A 15,821-nucleotide genomic window follows, 5' to 3' on the forward strand; every position below is an offset into this window, starting at 1 on the left:
ACAAAGAGTTGCAAAATTAAACCATTTTTGGCATCATATTTATTAATGAAATAAATGTGGAGCACCCACTAATGAGCTTTAGGGAACTAATGGTGACAAAACATTAAGCCAGTTTGTTTCTCTGTGAATTTTAATTCAATTTCCTCACACAGTTAAGCTTATTTACTCTTCCTCCCATGATGTTATTAGTATTGCTGCTAAAAAAATAACAAATTATAAGGAATGTTAATCATAATTGATTAACTTAAAATTAAATTATCAATGGAAAAACTCTCTGAAGGGTTAAAAATTTTAATGTTTTTTGGGCTTTGCTAACTAGTGTGCTTCATTTTCCTATTATAAATACAGTGGGTTTTTTCTAGCTCTGTAATGCAAGTGAGGAATGGTTTCTTACATGGCATACAGATTTGTATGGATTTTAATATCATTAACAGCTTGGACACTTCATGCTCAACCCTCCCCGTGATGCTCTGTCCCTCTTATGCGGAGGGCAAATTAATGCTAATAATCTTTATTATGGTTACAAGTAGGCTTACATTAACACTGCAATGAAGTTATTGTGAAAAGCCCCTAGTCACCACACTCTGGCACCTGTTCGGGTACACAGAGGGAGAATTTAGAATGTCCAATTCACCTAACAAGCACTTAATTCGGGTCTTGTGGGAGGAAACCCATGTAGTCACGGGGAGAACTAATGAGTTATTCCCAAATTTTGCAAGTAACACACACAATCAGTTCACCTTGTTATCCTCAAGCAATTAGAAAATCTGAGAAAGGTGTAAGGGCCACTAAAGGTTTGCTGAGGAAGATTGAGGGCCTTAATCTAGCTCTTCTGAGTTAGCAAACCTCGTCACTACAAAATAGATCTCACCATCTGAGTTATTGATGGGAAGGAGATTGAGAACACAACTTCCATCTCTGACACAGAAATCTAAACACAATATCACCTGAATACCCACAAGAAGAAGAACAGAGAATGACGCTTTAGAACTTTTAGACAGAGCATTGGAGTTATCGGTGCTGAAGCCCAGGCAGAGAGAATGGGTCCAAGACCAACAGAAGAAGGCACAATTATCAAAAGAAGTCCTCAACCAAGATCACACAGGATTGAGACAAATCAGAGTACCTTAAGAAGAAGCTAAAGAGAAGAAGCTAAAGTGGAAAGAGAACCAATAGAAATGTGATATTGGGAACGAAGAAGTAAGACAAAGTTCTGCAGCCATCCAGGAGACTATCACTCACACTGACAGAAGGGAGAGTATGAAATATCCACAACCTTAGAAAGAGATCAGAATAAGATCATGGAGATTGGTCAATGCACCTCACAGACTAACCCAATGAAGTCTCAGACTTTGGGAGAAGTAGAAAGATGTACATTTGATAAGGATAAAGACTTGGGGGAGATAATGAATAAATAGTTGTCAGAAGCATCTGATTCTTATGTGATGATGATGTAACATCACATGACTGAGTAACAAAGCTCTGTGGGGCAGAGACGTTACAACCTCACGCAAAGTTTCCAGAGTTATTTTGTTCACACCAACTATCGTCATTTATGCTGATTCTTATTTTCACCTCCAACCCTCTCCCACCACAACAATTAATGTTGGCACTTCCATTTCTCTGCCATTCTGAAGGCACTGTTCCCAGCTTCTAACCCTTCCTTCTTCCCTTTACTTTCATTCCTTTTCCTCGTCCCTTCATGAACAACTAATTCTTCCCCCTCCATTGCTCACTTCCATCCAACTTCATTGCCACCAATTTCTACTGTCTTAGGTAATCACAGAAGCTGAGCGAGAGAGGACTGTGCCCTTCACCTTTCAACTGCTAACTCTTTATATTACAGATGAGAAATTGTGTTGGGGGAAGATGGAGAGACGCAATCCTACTTGCAGCCAAAGAGGGCCAAGGTTGTGAAGGTCTTATGCTGACAGCAGCTATGTATGAGGCTCCAAAACCACTTCAAAGCCTTTTACTTATTTTCTTTCAGGAGGCATTCCCAGGGAACCTGCAGCTAGTTTTTATCCTGCGACCCTCCCGTTTCATCCAGAGGACCATTGCTGACATTGGCATCAGGCTTCAACGGAATGATTTTAAAATGAAGGTACCGGTAAGCATATGCTTTGATCTTGGATTCCAATATGCATTCAAGTTATGTATATCCTCCACATGAGCCCCCTTCCATATACTTTATTGGAGTCTATCTGCAAATATTTCCTTTCCTTTCTCCCTCAAATAATTAAATAGCTACCTCTTAAAAAACTCTTTTGTTGACTATTTTATTATTTCTGTTTACAAGTTTGACAATGATTGATGCTGAGAGGTGTAATGGTCAATATGATTATAAGGACTCAAAGATTAACTGTTCTAATTGATATAAATTGTTAAAAAAAATTTACTGCTGTAAACTTCAGTCACTTTTAAAAGAAAGGAAACGATAATTATTGATTCCCGGTACAGACATTATGGATTTATTCTGTCCTTGATTTACATTTGATGAATCAATCAATGAAAGGAGAAACAAATAAATGTGTCCAGACAAGATGTCTTATAGAAACATAGAAAATAAGAGCAGGAATAGTTCATTCTGCCCTTAAAGTCTGCCCTGCAATTCAATATTATCATAGTTGGTCCTCGATCTCAATGCCACACTCCTTCGCTCTCCCCATTCCCCTTGGCGTCGAGAAATCGATCTATTTTCTTCTTAAATATATTCAGTGACTTGCCTCCACAGCCTTTCATGGCAGAGAATTCTACAGGTTCACCACTCTCTGAGTGAAGAAATTTCTCTTCATCTCAGTTCTAAATGGACTATCCTATATCCTGAGACCGTGACCCCTTTACAAGACATCTCAGCCAGAGGAAACATCAAGTCTGCATTCCGTCTGTCCATCCCTGTCAGAGCTTTATATGAATGAGACTCCCTCTCATTCCTCTAAGTTCCAGTGAATACAGGCCCAGTTGGCCCAATCTCTCCTTATACGACAATCCTTCCATCCCAGGATTCATTGTGGTGAACCTTCGCTGCACTCCCTCTAAGGTAAGTATATCCTTTCTTAGGTAAGGAGACTTCACACAATACTCCAGGTGTGGTCTCAACAAGGCCTGATACAGCGGCAGTGAGACATCCTTCCTCATCTACTCAAATCCTCTTGCAATGAAGGCCAACATAACATTTACCTTCCTAACTGCTGCACCTGCATGCTTGCTTTCAGTGACCGGTGTAGAAGAACATCTAGGTCCCTTTCTTCAGCAACATTCTCCAATCTATTCCCATTTAAATAATACTGTGCCATTCTGTTCCCGAACCAAGTGAATAACTTCACACTTATCCACATTATGCTGCATCCGGCATGTATTTGCCCACTCACTCAACTTGTCTAAATCATCTCTTTTCCACCCCCCTCGCCTCTCACATTCTGACCTAATTTTGCATCGTCAGCAACCTTCGATAAATTACATTTGGTTCCCTCAACCACATCATAAATATTGTGAATAGCTGGAGCTAATTTACTGAGCCCTGCGGTACCCCATTAGTCCCTCTGAAAAAGACCCATTTCTTCCTACTCACTGTTTATAATAGGCAGGTCATAATTAGGATGCCAGTGGGGTATACATTGTAAGATTTTATTTCCACGTTCTGTCTTGGTTACATGTATATATGTAGAACACAATTCAACCACCACAGTGCGCACAGCGTGGATCTGGGTCTGCTGGATAAATAGCGGGAAAGGGCAAAAATCGAGATTCGCGCCAGGCACGAACCAGATTGCAATTCACCCGGCCCACCCCCCGATGGGAAGTTTCAAAAATGGTGAGCATGTCATTAACCCTCATTTGCAATCATTTCAATCTCAATTAGTGAGATTGAAGTCGAATGCAGCGGCCTCCTGGGAATTAACTGGATCCCCAGCGAGAAATCACAGGGGCGTTGTTTAAAACTCCTTTTTAAAAACATGAAGCTGGCACGATGGCAACTGAGGGGAAGTGAGGACGTGAGGACCCATTTCCATTTTCCAGTGTGCAGATCAAGGCCACTGGTGGTGGGGCTGAAGTGTTCCAGGTTGGAGGCCACCCATGTTTGTTTCTGTGAGGCCTTCCAGCCATCTTTAAAGATTGTGGAGACCCATACTCCATAGATCTCTGAAGGCAGAAGGTCTGGTTAATAGGGTGGAGAAAAAGGCAAACGGTACACTTGCCTTTATCAATCGTGGCATCAATTACAAAAGCAGGGAGGCCATGTTGGAGTTGTTTGGAACTTTGGTGAGGCCATAACTGGAGAGCTGTTTGCAATTCTGGTCACCAAATGATGGATGCAATTGCACTGGAGGGGGTGCAGAGGAGATTCACCAGGATGTTTCCTGGGATGGAACGTTTAAGTTATGAAGAGAGGTTGGATAGGCTTTGGTTGTCTTCATTGGAGCAGGGAAGACTGAGGGACAACCTGATTGAGGTGCACAAGATTATGAGGGGAATGGAAATGGACATGGTGGATAGTGAGCAGCTGTTCACCTTAGTTGAAGTGTCAATCACAAGGAGACACAAGTTCAAGGTGAGGAGGAAGCGATTTTGAGGGGAATGTGAGGAAAAACCTTTTTACCCAGAGGGTGGTGATAGAACATAGAACATTACAGCGCAGTACAGGCCCTTCGGCTCTCAATGTTGTGCCAACCTTTGAAACCACTCTAAAGCCCATCACACTATTCCCTTATCATCCATATGTTTATTCAATGACCATTTAAATGCCCTTAATGTTGGCGAGTCCACTACTGTTGCAGGCAGGTTATTCCACGCCCTTACTACTCTCTGAGTAAAGAACCTACCTCTGACATCTGTCCTATATCTATCTCCCCTCAATTTAAAGCTATGGCCCCTCGTGCTAGCCATCACCATCCGAGGAAAAAGGCTCTCACTGTCCACCCTATCTAATCCTCTGATCATCTTGTATGCCTCAATTAAGTCACCTCTTAACCTTCTTCTCTCTAAAGAAAACAGCCGTAAGTCCCTCAGTCTTTCCTCATAAGATCTTCCCTCCATACCAGGCAACATCCTGGTAAATCTCCTCTGCACCCTTTCCAATGCTTCCACATCCTTCCTATAATGCGGCGACCAAAACTGCACGTAATACTCCAAATGCGGCCGCACCAGAGTGTTGTACAGCTGCAACATAACCTCATGGCTCTGAAACTCAATCCCTCTGCCAATGAAAGCTAACACACCGTACGCCTTCTTAACAACCCTCTCAACCTGGGTGGCAACTTTCAGGGATCTATGTCCATGGACACCGAGATCTCTCTGCTCATCCACACTAACAAGAATCATACCATTAGCCCAGTACTCTGTCTTCCTGTTACTCCTTCCAAAATGAATCACCTCACACTTCTCTACATTAAACTCCATTTGCCACATGTCAGCCCAGCTCTACACATTATCTATGTCCCTCTGTAACCTGCAACATCCTTCCGCACTGTCCACAACTCCACCGACTTTAGTGTCATCTGCAAATTTACTCACCCATCCTTCTACGCCCTCCTCCAGGTCATTTATAAAAATGACAAACAGCAGTGGCCCCAAAACAGATCCTTGTGGTACACCACTAGTAACTGAACTCCAGGCTGAACATTTCCCATCAACCACCACCCTAGGTATTCTTACAGCGAGCCAATTTCTGATCCAAACTGCTAAATCTGGAGGGGCTGGTTTAGCTCACTGAGCTAAATCGCTGGCTTTTAAAGCAGACCAAGCAGGCCAGCAGCACGGTTCGATTCCCGTACCAGCCGTGCCGGAATGTGGCGACTAGGGGCTTTTCACAGTAACTTCATTGAAGACTACTCGTGACAATAAGCGATTTTCATTTAATTTCAAATCACCCTGAATTCCATGCCTCCGTATTTTCTGCAATAGCCTACCGTGGGGAACCTTATCAAATGCTTTACTGAAATCCATATACACCACATCAACTATTTACCCTCGTCCACCTGTTTGGTCTGGTCACACAGGCTGGAGACGTTATCCCATGTGCAGGGTGCCGCCACACATACTGAAGACCTGGCCGCGGATCAGGCTGAGGAAGAACCCAGAGGGGTGGCTAGCCACCATCCAAGGTGTGCAAGCATCATTGGATTTCAGTGAGATGACAAACATCATGTGCCAAAGGAGACTCCGTCTCAACAAAGAGATAGTGCGGCACCTGTGGCACGTCCTCGCAGACATGTCACCCCATGCAGGAGGAAGATTCCTCATCCTAGTGGCCGTGAAGGTTACTGCAGCCCTGAAATTCAGTGCAGCCGGATTATTCCAGGGCTCGAGCGGGGTCCTGTGCAGCATTTCTCAATCTACAGCGCACAGGTGCATCCGGGAGGTCACAGCTGCTGTGGCATCCAACTAAATCACCTTTCATCTGGACCAGATCCGCCAAGAAGCCCGAACAGTAGGATTCTCTGCAGATATTCCCCAGGTCCAGGGGGCAATAGATGCCATGCATGTCGCCTTGCATGCATGGGGCCTTCAGGGAGTGCCCTTCATTAACACGAAGAGGTTCCACTCTTTGAATGCTCAAATTGTGTGCAACCAACACCTCCGTATCATGCATATGTGTGCTCATTACCCGGGAGCGTGGATGATAGCTAAATCCTGGGGTCCCATAGATCCCCGGCATTGTCAAGGACCACCTCAGGTTGACAGGTTGGCTCGTGGGAGGTAAGGAGTACCCGCTGAGGTAATGGCTGAGGACGCCGGTGCGAAGGCCTGAGACCGAGGCGGCGACCCGATATAATGAAGTCCACGCTGCCACCCGTGCTGTCACTGAATGATGCATCAGACTGCTAAAAATGCGGCTCCAGTGCCTGTGCCACTCTGGTTGTGCCCTGCAGTACACCCCCCCCCCCCCCCCCCCCCCCCCCCCCATCCCCACACCCCCCCAGAAGGCCTCCTGCTTCGTAATGGTCTGCCCTCCACAACCTGGCACAGCAGCGGGGCGATTTACTGGAGGATGAAGAGGAGGGATATAGGGCCTCATCTGAGGAGGAGGAGATGCTGGGCCAGGAGGGGCTGGACGACAAACCAGGGAGCAGCCACAGGAGGTGCCGGAGGGTGGAGGACAGAAGCGGCAAGGGTCCGGACAACTGGACGATCAGGGAGGTGCCCTCAGTTTCTGCCAAAGTCTGACTCCTGGCTTTCTTCTGGCAACGCGTTCACACCCACCCTCTGAATGGAGTCTACATCGGGGGTTTTTTATCTTGGACCACTGTGCCCAGAGAGTGCGAGGTGGGGGATTGGTGGGCAATAGGGGTGGGGGTGCAGGCATGCCTGCTGTGAAGATTAACGTGACAAAGGCTTCACATGTATTAGATGACTTTAGTAGTCAACTATTGACATGTCCATTCCCCCCTAGTTACAGATAAAGGAGGGGGAATTAGGGAGAATTGGAGACCACCACTGTCTCCCTGGTGGCAAGCCCCGGGTCAGACTCTAGTGCTTCCTCTTCCTTGACGGTGCCCTGGATTTCTCCATGGAACAGACGGGCAGTTGGAGTGAGCTCCAGAGGCCTCTGAGTAATCTGGCTTTGCCAGCACTGGCAGCTCCACATTGTCTGCACGATGGTGGAGCGACTCTGGATAGCCAGACCTCAACAGATGGAGATCCTGTGAGACAATAGACATGTGGGGCTGGATTCTCCCCTACCCGGCGTGACGGAGGGTCCCGGCGTAGGGGAGTGGCGCCAACCACTCAGGGGTCGGGTCTCCCCAAAGGTGGGGAATTCTCCCCACCTTTGGGGGCCAGCCCCGCGCCGGAGCAGTTGGCACCAGAAGACTGGCGCAAAAAGCCGGCGCCCCCGGCAGCGGGGCTGGCCGAAAGGCTTTCGCCGGTCGGCGCATGCGCGATGTGGGTTTCTCTTCCGCTTCCGCCATGGCGGAGGCCGTGGCGGCCGCGGAAGAGAAATAGTGCACCCAGGGCTCTGGCCCGGAGTCTGAGCGGGGGGCCCCGATCGCGGGCCAGGCCACTGTGGGGGCACCCCCCGAGGTCCGATCGCCCCCCCCCCGCCCGCCCCCCCCCCCCCAAGGATCCCGGGGGCCCGCTCACGCCGCTGATCCCGCCGTTACAGAGGTGGTTCAAACCTTGGAGGCGGGAGAGGCCTCCCAGCGGCGGGACATCGGCCCATCCGGGCCGGAGAATCACCGCAGGGGCCTCGCCGATTGGAGTGACGAGATTCCTGCCGCTGCCACTTCCCAGGTGGCGGAGAATCTTTGCCACGGCGGGGGCCGGATTTTCGGCGGCCCCAGGTGATCTCCGACCCTGCTGGGGGTCGGAGAATTTCGCCCGTGGTCAGTGAGAGGGAAGGATCATTTTGCCTAACATGAACAACTCACTTGACGCAGGTCATCTGGGTGAAGGGGCAGTGGATCCTCACCTCTGTTACACATGTCAACCTTGCTGTCGGTGACTGCTCTCTCTTCAGTCAACCCCAGGGCCCGTCCTTGTAGGTGAGGACTTGGATCCCTGGTACTCTATGCCACACCGCCCATGACCTTGTCAAAGGCTTTGCTGAAATCCATGTAAACTACATCAACTGCACTACCCTCATCTACACACCTGGTCACATGCTCAGAAAATCAAACACATTTGTTAGGCATGACGTCGCTCTGACAAAGCCACGCTGACTGGAGAAATTTCTGAAGGAGAAAATCGATTTCCACTTGGAGAGGCAAGGTTAGATCAGGAATAGTCAGCAAGTTTCCCCACCACTGGCATGAGTCACTCTGGTCTGTAGTTCCCTGGCTTATCTCTACAACCTATTTTAAATAGTGAGACCATATTAGCTGTTCTGAAGTCCTCTGGCACCTCCCCTGAGGCCAGAGAGGAATTAAAAATTTGGGTCAGCCCCCTGCAATTTCCTCCCTCTCTTCCCACAGCATCCTGGGACACAATTCATCCGGACCTAGAGAATTGTCCACTTTTAACCCTGCCAAATTCTCCAATACCTTGTCACTCCCTATGACAATTTTCTCAGGAAACTCGCTGTCTCTCTCCCCGAGTTCTGTATCTACCTCTTGGTGAAGACAGATATGAAATATTCATTCAGTGCCCTATCAATATCCTCTGGCTCCACCCACATAAGGGCCCCTTGGACCCTTATGGGCCCTGCTCTTTCCCTGTTTATCCTCTTCCCGTTGATATATTTATAGAATATCTTAGGATTTTCCGTACTTTTACCAGCCAGAGCTTTCTCATATCCCCTCTTTGCTCTCCTAGTTGCTTTCTTAAACTCCATCCTGCGCTTTCTGTAGTCCACCAATGCGTCCATTGATTTCTATCTTTTCTTTCTCATCGTATCGAGATGTTCTTGGATTTTGCACATAGTGGTCTCAGCTGACCACAGCCTGTGGAGAGAATCTAAACTGAACAATAAGAGTGAGCATATTCAATGTTAACCCATCCAAGGAATATTGGACATTTACCACAGTCTGATGTAAAAAAAAGGGACATGAACTTATCTTTAATGCACAAGCTCTTACAATAATATCAAGGTAAAATGTATGGTGAAAATATTGGATTTATCATGGAATCATAGAATTTACAGTGCAGACGGAAGCCATTCAGCCCATCGAGTCTGCGCCAGCCCTTGGAAAGAGCACCCTACTTAAACCCATGCCTCCACCCTATCCCCGTACCCAGTAACCCCACCTAACCTTTCTGGTCACTCAGGGCAATTTTTCATGGCCAATCCACCTAACCCGCACATCTTTGGACTGTGGGAGGAAACCGGAGCACCCGGAGGAAACCCACACACACATGGGGAGAACGTGCAGACTCTGCACAGTGACCCAAGCCACTGGAGGGACCCTGGACCTGTAAATCAACTGTGCTAACCACTGTGCTACCCATTCATCTGCTGTATAAATTTATATTTCAATAAAAATGGCTGTGGATTGCATTTTCTATATGTCTAAATAACTGTTTTTCTGTAAACTTCTGACATGTCTTGGAACAAATTTGATTTGCTTGAGGTACATTTCTAGATATGGTCCAGGGTTTACAAGATGTTGACATATTGCATCATGACTAAGTTATTATCAGCAGTCCATCATTCTATGTATGCACGGCTTATTTGCACTGGATGTAATGGTGCACTTTTCAGATATTTAAACTAGTTTTGCTGCTTTGTGAAAAGTGAAGAATGGTTTGATGGCTCAAAAAGCCACTTCTTATTGCTTCTGTTCCAGATCATCATGTTAAATACTATAACAGATCTGCACAAATATATTGAAAAAAGTCAGTTGACAAGAGACTTAGGAGGCACTTTGGAATATTGTAACAGTCAGTGGATTCACCATCGAACTGTGAGTGCAAAAATATAAATGTTGCCCTTTATTTTCTTTGTAGTCTTCATTCACCTTTGTTTTATTTTTCCACTTTGCGACTTACCCAACTACAGTGTTGTTTTTTTAAATTAAATTGTTAATAGCCATTTTTGGGACCACCTTTTCCCCTAAACATATAACGACCTTCAACAAAACCATATTCCGACTTCCGGTTGCGGCTATGCGGAGCTAAGCCGCACGTTCGGCAGCTCCCGCCAGGAACGGACTTTTGGGCTCTTTTAAGGGCCCCCAGCGGTACTTGCTCGACGGTTCCCGACGTGGGAAGGTGTCTGCAGCGGATCCCCAGTGGTCTATGGTCTTGACCAGGAGCGGGGCCAGCAGAATAGCAGTGGCAGCGCCTAAGAAAAAGCGGGGGAAGAGAATCAAGATGGCGGCCGGCGGAGGCCTCGAGGAATGGAGGCAGTGGGCGCAGGTGCAGCAGGAGACTCTTCAGCGATGTTTTCGGGAGCTCAAAGTGGAGCTGCTAGACTCGCTGAAGGTGAATGCAGACAAGCTGCTGGCGATGCCGGCAGCCCAGGAAGTGGAGATCCGGGAGCTCCGACAACAAGCCTCCGAAAGAGAGGATGAGGCCGCGTCCCTCGCGGTAAAGGTGGAGATGCATGAGGCGCTCCATAAGAAGTGGCAGCAGTGGTTCGAGGAGATGGAGAACCGGTCGAGGTGGAAAAATTTGCGGATCCTGGGCCTCACGGAGGGGCTGGAGGGGTCAGACCTGGGGGCCTTTTTGTCGTTTTGTTGAACTCGCTGATGGGGGCTGGGTCCTTCCAGGGGCCCCTGGAGCTGGAGGGGGCCCACAGAATACTGGCCAGGAGGCCCAAGCCGAATGAGTCGCCACGGGCGGTGCTGGTGCGGTTCCACCGGTTCGTTGACCGAGAGTGCGTGCTTAGGTGGGCCAAGAAGGAGCGGAGTAGCAAGTGGGAGAACACGGTAGTGCGGATCTACCAGGACTGGAGTGCGGAGGTGGTTAAGCGGAGGGCTGGGTACAACCGGACGAAGGCGGTGCTCCACAGAAAGAGTGTGAAGTTTGGCATGTTACAGTCGGCGCGTCTGTGGGTCACTTTCAAGAACCGGCACTTTTATTTTGAGTCCCTGGAGGAGGCGTGGGCCTTTGTGCAGGCCGCGAAGTTGGACTCTGACTGAGGGTCGGGGGTTTGTAAATAACTGTGTTAACTTTTGGTGGGAAGGGTCTCTGTTTTATGCTGTTTTATGCTGTTTTAAGCTGGTTGTGTGTTGGTTCTTGGGCGGGTGGGGTGCTGTCTTTTTTGCGTGGGCGGGGTCGGGCAGAGGGAAAGCGCGGGCTTTTCTTCTGTTTCCCGCGCAGATGGTGGATGGGGGCGGGGTCGGAGCTGAGAAGCGCCGGAGCTGAGAAGCGCGGGCTTTTTTCCCGCGCGAGAGCGGGAGGGGGAGGAGGAGGGTCTGCTGATGGGTCTGGGGAAGGAGGAGTAGCCCCACGTTCGGAGGCGGGTCGGAGGTGTGGCGGGAGTCGCCGGGGTCAGCAGAAGTTAGCTGGCTCACGGGAGTGCTGCAGAGGGAGTAACGCGGCTGGTAGGGGTCCTAGCCTGGGGGGGGGGGGGAACGGGGTTGCTGCTGAAATGGCCAGGAAGGAGCTGGAGTATGCAGGGGGGCCGGGGTGGGGGTTTGCCGCCGTGGGGAACGGGCCGAGCGGGAGGCGCTGGCCTGGGGCAGACAGGGGACGGGTTATGGCTAGTCGGCAGGGGAGGGGGGCATGGAGCCCTCTGATCCGGCTGATAACCTGGAATGTGAGGGGGCTGAATGGGCCGGTCAAATGGGCCCGGGTGTTTACGCACCTGAAGGGGCTGAAGGCGGACGTGGCCATGCTCCAGGAGACGCACCTGAAGGCAGACCAGGTTAGATTGAGGAAGGGCTGGGTAGGCCAAGTGTTTCATTCGGGGCTGGATGCAAAAAATCGGGGGGTGGCGATTCTGGTGGGAAAAAGAGTGTTGTTTGAGGCGTCAAAGGTGGTGGCTGACAGTGGAAGGAGGTATGTGATGGCAAGTTGCAGGGGGAGCGGGTGGTGCTGGTGAATGTCTATGCCCCAAATTGGGACGATGCGGGTTTTATGCGGCGCATGCTGGGCCGCATTCCGGATCTAGAGACTGGGGGGCCTGATACTGGGGGGGGACTTTAACACAGTGCTGGATCCCCCATTGGATCGATCCATGTCCAGGACGGGCAGGAGGCACGCGGTGGCTAAGGTGTTGAAGGGGTTTATGGACCAGATGGGAGGGCTGGATCCTTGGAGGTTCGTGAGGCCGAGGGCCAGGGAGTATTCATTTTTCTCCCTCGTGCATAAGGCCTATTCCCGGATCGATTATTTTGTCCAGAGCAGCGGGCTGATTTCGAGGGTGAAGGATGCTAAGTATTCGGCCATAGTCATTTCGGATCATGCCCCGCACTTGGTGGACCTTGAGCTGGGGGAGGAGAGGGACCAGCGCCCGCTCAGGAGCCTGGAGGTGGGGCTGCTGGCGGATGAGGAGGTGGGCTGGCGGGTTCGGGGGTGTATCAAGAGGTACTTAGAGGCCAATGATAATGGAGAGGTCCGGGTGGGGACGGTTTGGGAGGCATCGAAGGCGGTGATTAGAGGGGAGTTGATTTCCATCCGAGCCCATAGGGAGAGGGGAGAGCAAAGAGAGAGGTAGAGGTTTGTGGGGGAGATGATGAGGGTGGACAGGAGATACGCGGAGGCTCCGGAGGAGGGACTGTTGGGGGAGTGACGTAACCTTCAGGCCAAGTTCGACTTGCTGACCACCGGAAAGGCGGAAGCTCAGTGGAGGAAGGTACAGGGAGCGGTGGACGAATATGGGAAGAAGGCGAGTAGGATGCTGGCGCATCACCTACGTAAGCGAGACGCGGCCAGGGAGATTGGTGGAGTGACGGATAGGGGAGGCAATGTGGTGCGAAGGGGGGTGGACATTAATGGGGTCTTCAGGGACTTTTATGGGGAATTGTACCGGTCCGAGCCCCCGGTGGAGGGGGGAGGGAATGGGGCGCTTTTTGGATAGGCTGAGCTTTCCGAAGGTGGAGGAGGGACAGGTGGAGGGGCTGGGGGCGCCGATTGAGCTGGAGGAGCTGGGCAAAGGGATAGGCAGCATGCAGTCGGGGAAGGCGCCGGGGCTGGATGGGTTTACAGTCGAATTTTACAAAATGTATGCAGACCTGTTGGGCTCCCTTTTGGTTAGGACCTTTAACGAGGCAAGGGAGGGGGTGGCTTTTTCCCCGACTATGTCACGGGCGCTGATTTCCTTGATCCTTAAACGGGACGAGGACCCCCTACAGTGTAGATCATATAGGCCGATCTCGTTGTTAAATGTGGATGCCAAGCTGTTGGCGAAGATCTTGGCCACATGGATAGAGGACTGTGTGCCGGGGGTCATTCATGAGGACCAGACAGGGTTTGTGAAGGGAAGGCAGCTGAATACCAATATACGTAGGCTTCTGAATGTTATAATGATGCCAGAGGTAGAAGGGGAGGCGGAGATAGTGGTAGCATTAGACACGGAGAAGGCCTTTGATAGGGTTGAGTGGGGGTACTTGTGGGAGGTGCTGGAAAGGTTTGGGTTCAGGGAGGGGTTTGTTAGTTGGGTGAGGCTGTTATATGAGGCCCCGATGGTGAACGTAGCCACGAATAGGAGGAGATCGGAGTACTTTCTGTTGTACCAGGGGACGAGGCAGGGGTGTCGCCTGTCCTCGTTGCTCTTTGCGTTGGCAATTGAGCCCCTGGCTATGGCGTTGAAAGAGTCGAGGAATTGGAGGGGTCTGGTGCGGGGTGGGGAGGAGCACCGAGTGTCATTATACGCAGATGACTTGTTGCTTTATGTGGCGGACCCAGTGGGGGGAATGCCGGAGGTGATGCAGATCCTTAGGGAATTTGGGGGCTTTTCTGGGTACAAGCTCAACCTGGGTAAGAGTGAGCTGTTCGTCGTGCACCCGGGGGATCAAGAGGAGGGGATTGGTAGGCTCCCGCTGAAAAGGGCGGGGAAGAGCTTTCGGTACCTGGGAGTCCAGGTGGCTAGGAGCTGGGGGGCCCTTCACAAGCTTAACCTCACTAGGCTGGTGGAGCAAATGGAGGAGGAGTTCAAAAGATGGGACATGTTTCCGCTGTCACTGGCGGGCAGGGTGCAGTCCGTCAAGATGACGGTGTTCCCAAGGTTTTTGTTCCTGTTCCAGTGCCTCCCCATCCTTATCCCGAAGGTCTTTTTTAGGAGGGTCAACAGGAGTATTACGGGATTTGTATGGGCGCATGGGACTCCGAGGGTGAGAACGGTGTTTTTGGAGCGGGGCAGGGATAGGGGGGGCTGGCGTTGCCCAACCTCTGTGGGTACTATTAGGCTGCCAACGCAGCGATGGTGCATAAGTGGGTAATGGACGGGGCAGGGGCAGCATGGAAGAGGATGGAGATGGCGTCCTGCGTGGACACGAGCCAGGAGGCGCTGGTAACAGCGCCGTTGCCGCTCCCTCCAATGAGGTATACCACGAGCCCGGTGGTGGTGGCTACCCTCAAACTTTGGGGGCAATGGAGACGGCATAGGGGGGAGGTGGGGGGCTCAATGGAGTCCCCAATACGGGGGAACCACCGGTTTGTTCCAGGGAGCATCGATGGCGGGTTGCTGGGCTGGCACAGGGTAGGTATTAGGAGGTTGAGGGACCTGTTTGTGGATGGGAGGTTTGAGAGCCTGGGTGAGTTAGAGGGGAAGTTTGGGCTCCCCCCGGGGAACATGTTTAGGTGCATGCAGGTTAGGGCGTTTGCCAGGCGGCAGGTGGAGGGGTTCCCTCAGCTGCCCCCACGTGGGGTACGGGACAGGGTGCTCTCGGGGGTGTGGGTTTGAGGGGGGGAGGACTTTGGACGTGTACCACGTCATGCAGGAGGTGGATGAGGCCTCGGTGGAGGAGCTGAAGGGTAAATGGGAGGAGGAGCTGGGTGAGGAGATTGAGGAGGGGACGTGGGCGGATTCCCTGGAAAGAGTGAATTCCTCCTCTTCCTGTGCAAGCCTTAGCCTCATACAGTTCAATGTCCTGCACAGGGCCCACATGACTGGGACGAGGATGAGTAGGTTTTTCGGGGGCGAAGACAGGTGTGCTAGGTGCTCGGGGAGCCCAGCGAACCACGCCCATATGTTTTGGGCATGCCCAGTGCTGGGGGAGTTCTAGAAGGGGGTAGCAAGGACGGTGTTGAGGGTGGTAGGATCCAGGGTCAAGCCAGGCTGGGGAACCGCAGTTTTTGGGGTTGCAGTGGAGCCGGGAGTGCAGGAGGCGAAAGAGGCCGGTGTTCTGGCCTTTGCGTCCCTAGTAGACCGGCGGAGGATCTTGCTTCAATGGAAGGATGCGAGGCCCCCAAGCGTGGAGGCCTTGGTCAATGATATGGCGGGGTTCATCAAATTGGAGAGGGTGAAATTTGCCCTGAGAGGATCAGTACAGGGGTTC

The 15,821-nt window shown here is 50.8% G+C and overlaps 1 protein-coding gene across 11 annotated transcripts in view; it reads left to right on the forward strand.

Moving 5' to 3' along the window:
* mcf2l2 (MCF.2 cell line derived transforming sequence-like 2) overlaps nucleotides 1-15,821 on the forward strand; it is a 465,252-nt gene that overhangs the window by 219,795 nt on the left and 229,636 nt on the right. For 10 of the 11 annotated variants that reach the window (XM_038816480.1, XM_038816477.1, XM_038816487.1 and 7 more), the window contains 2 exons: nucleotides 1,991-2,110; nucleotides 10,224-10,340. In XM_038816480.1, the coding sequence (XP_038672408.1) occupies nucleotides 1,991-2,110; nucleotides 10,224-10,340 (237 nt within the window). The remainder of the gene's footprint in view (nucleotides 1-1,990; nucleotides 2,111-10,223; nucleotides 10,341-15,821) is intronic. The other variant, XM_038816478.1, reaches the window with a different exon arrangement.

This window comes from Scyliorhinus canicula, chromosome 13 (assembly GCF_902713615.1).
Source record: "Scyliorhinus canicula chromosome 13, sScyCan1.1, whole genome shotgun sequence".
Classification (NCBI taxonomy): domain Eukaryota; kingdom Metazoa; phylum Chordata; class Chondrichthyes; order Carcharhiniformes; family Scyliorhinidae; genus Scyliorhinus; species Scyliorhinus canicula.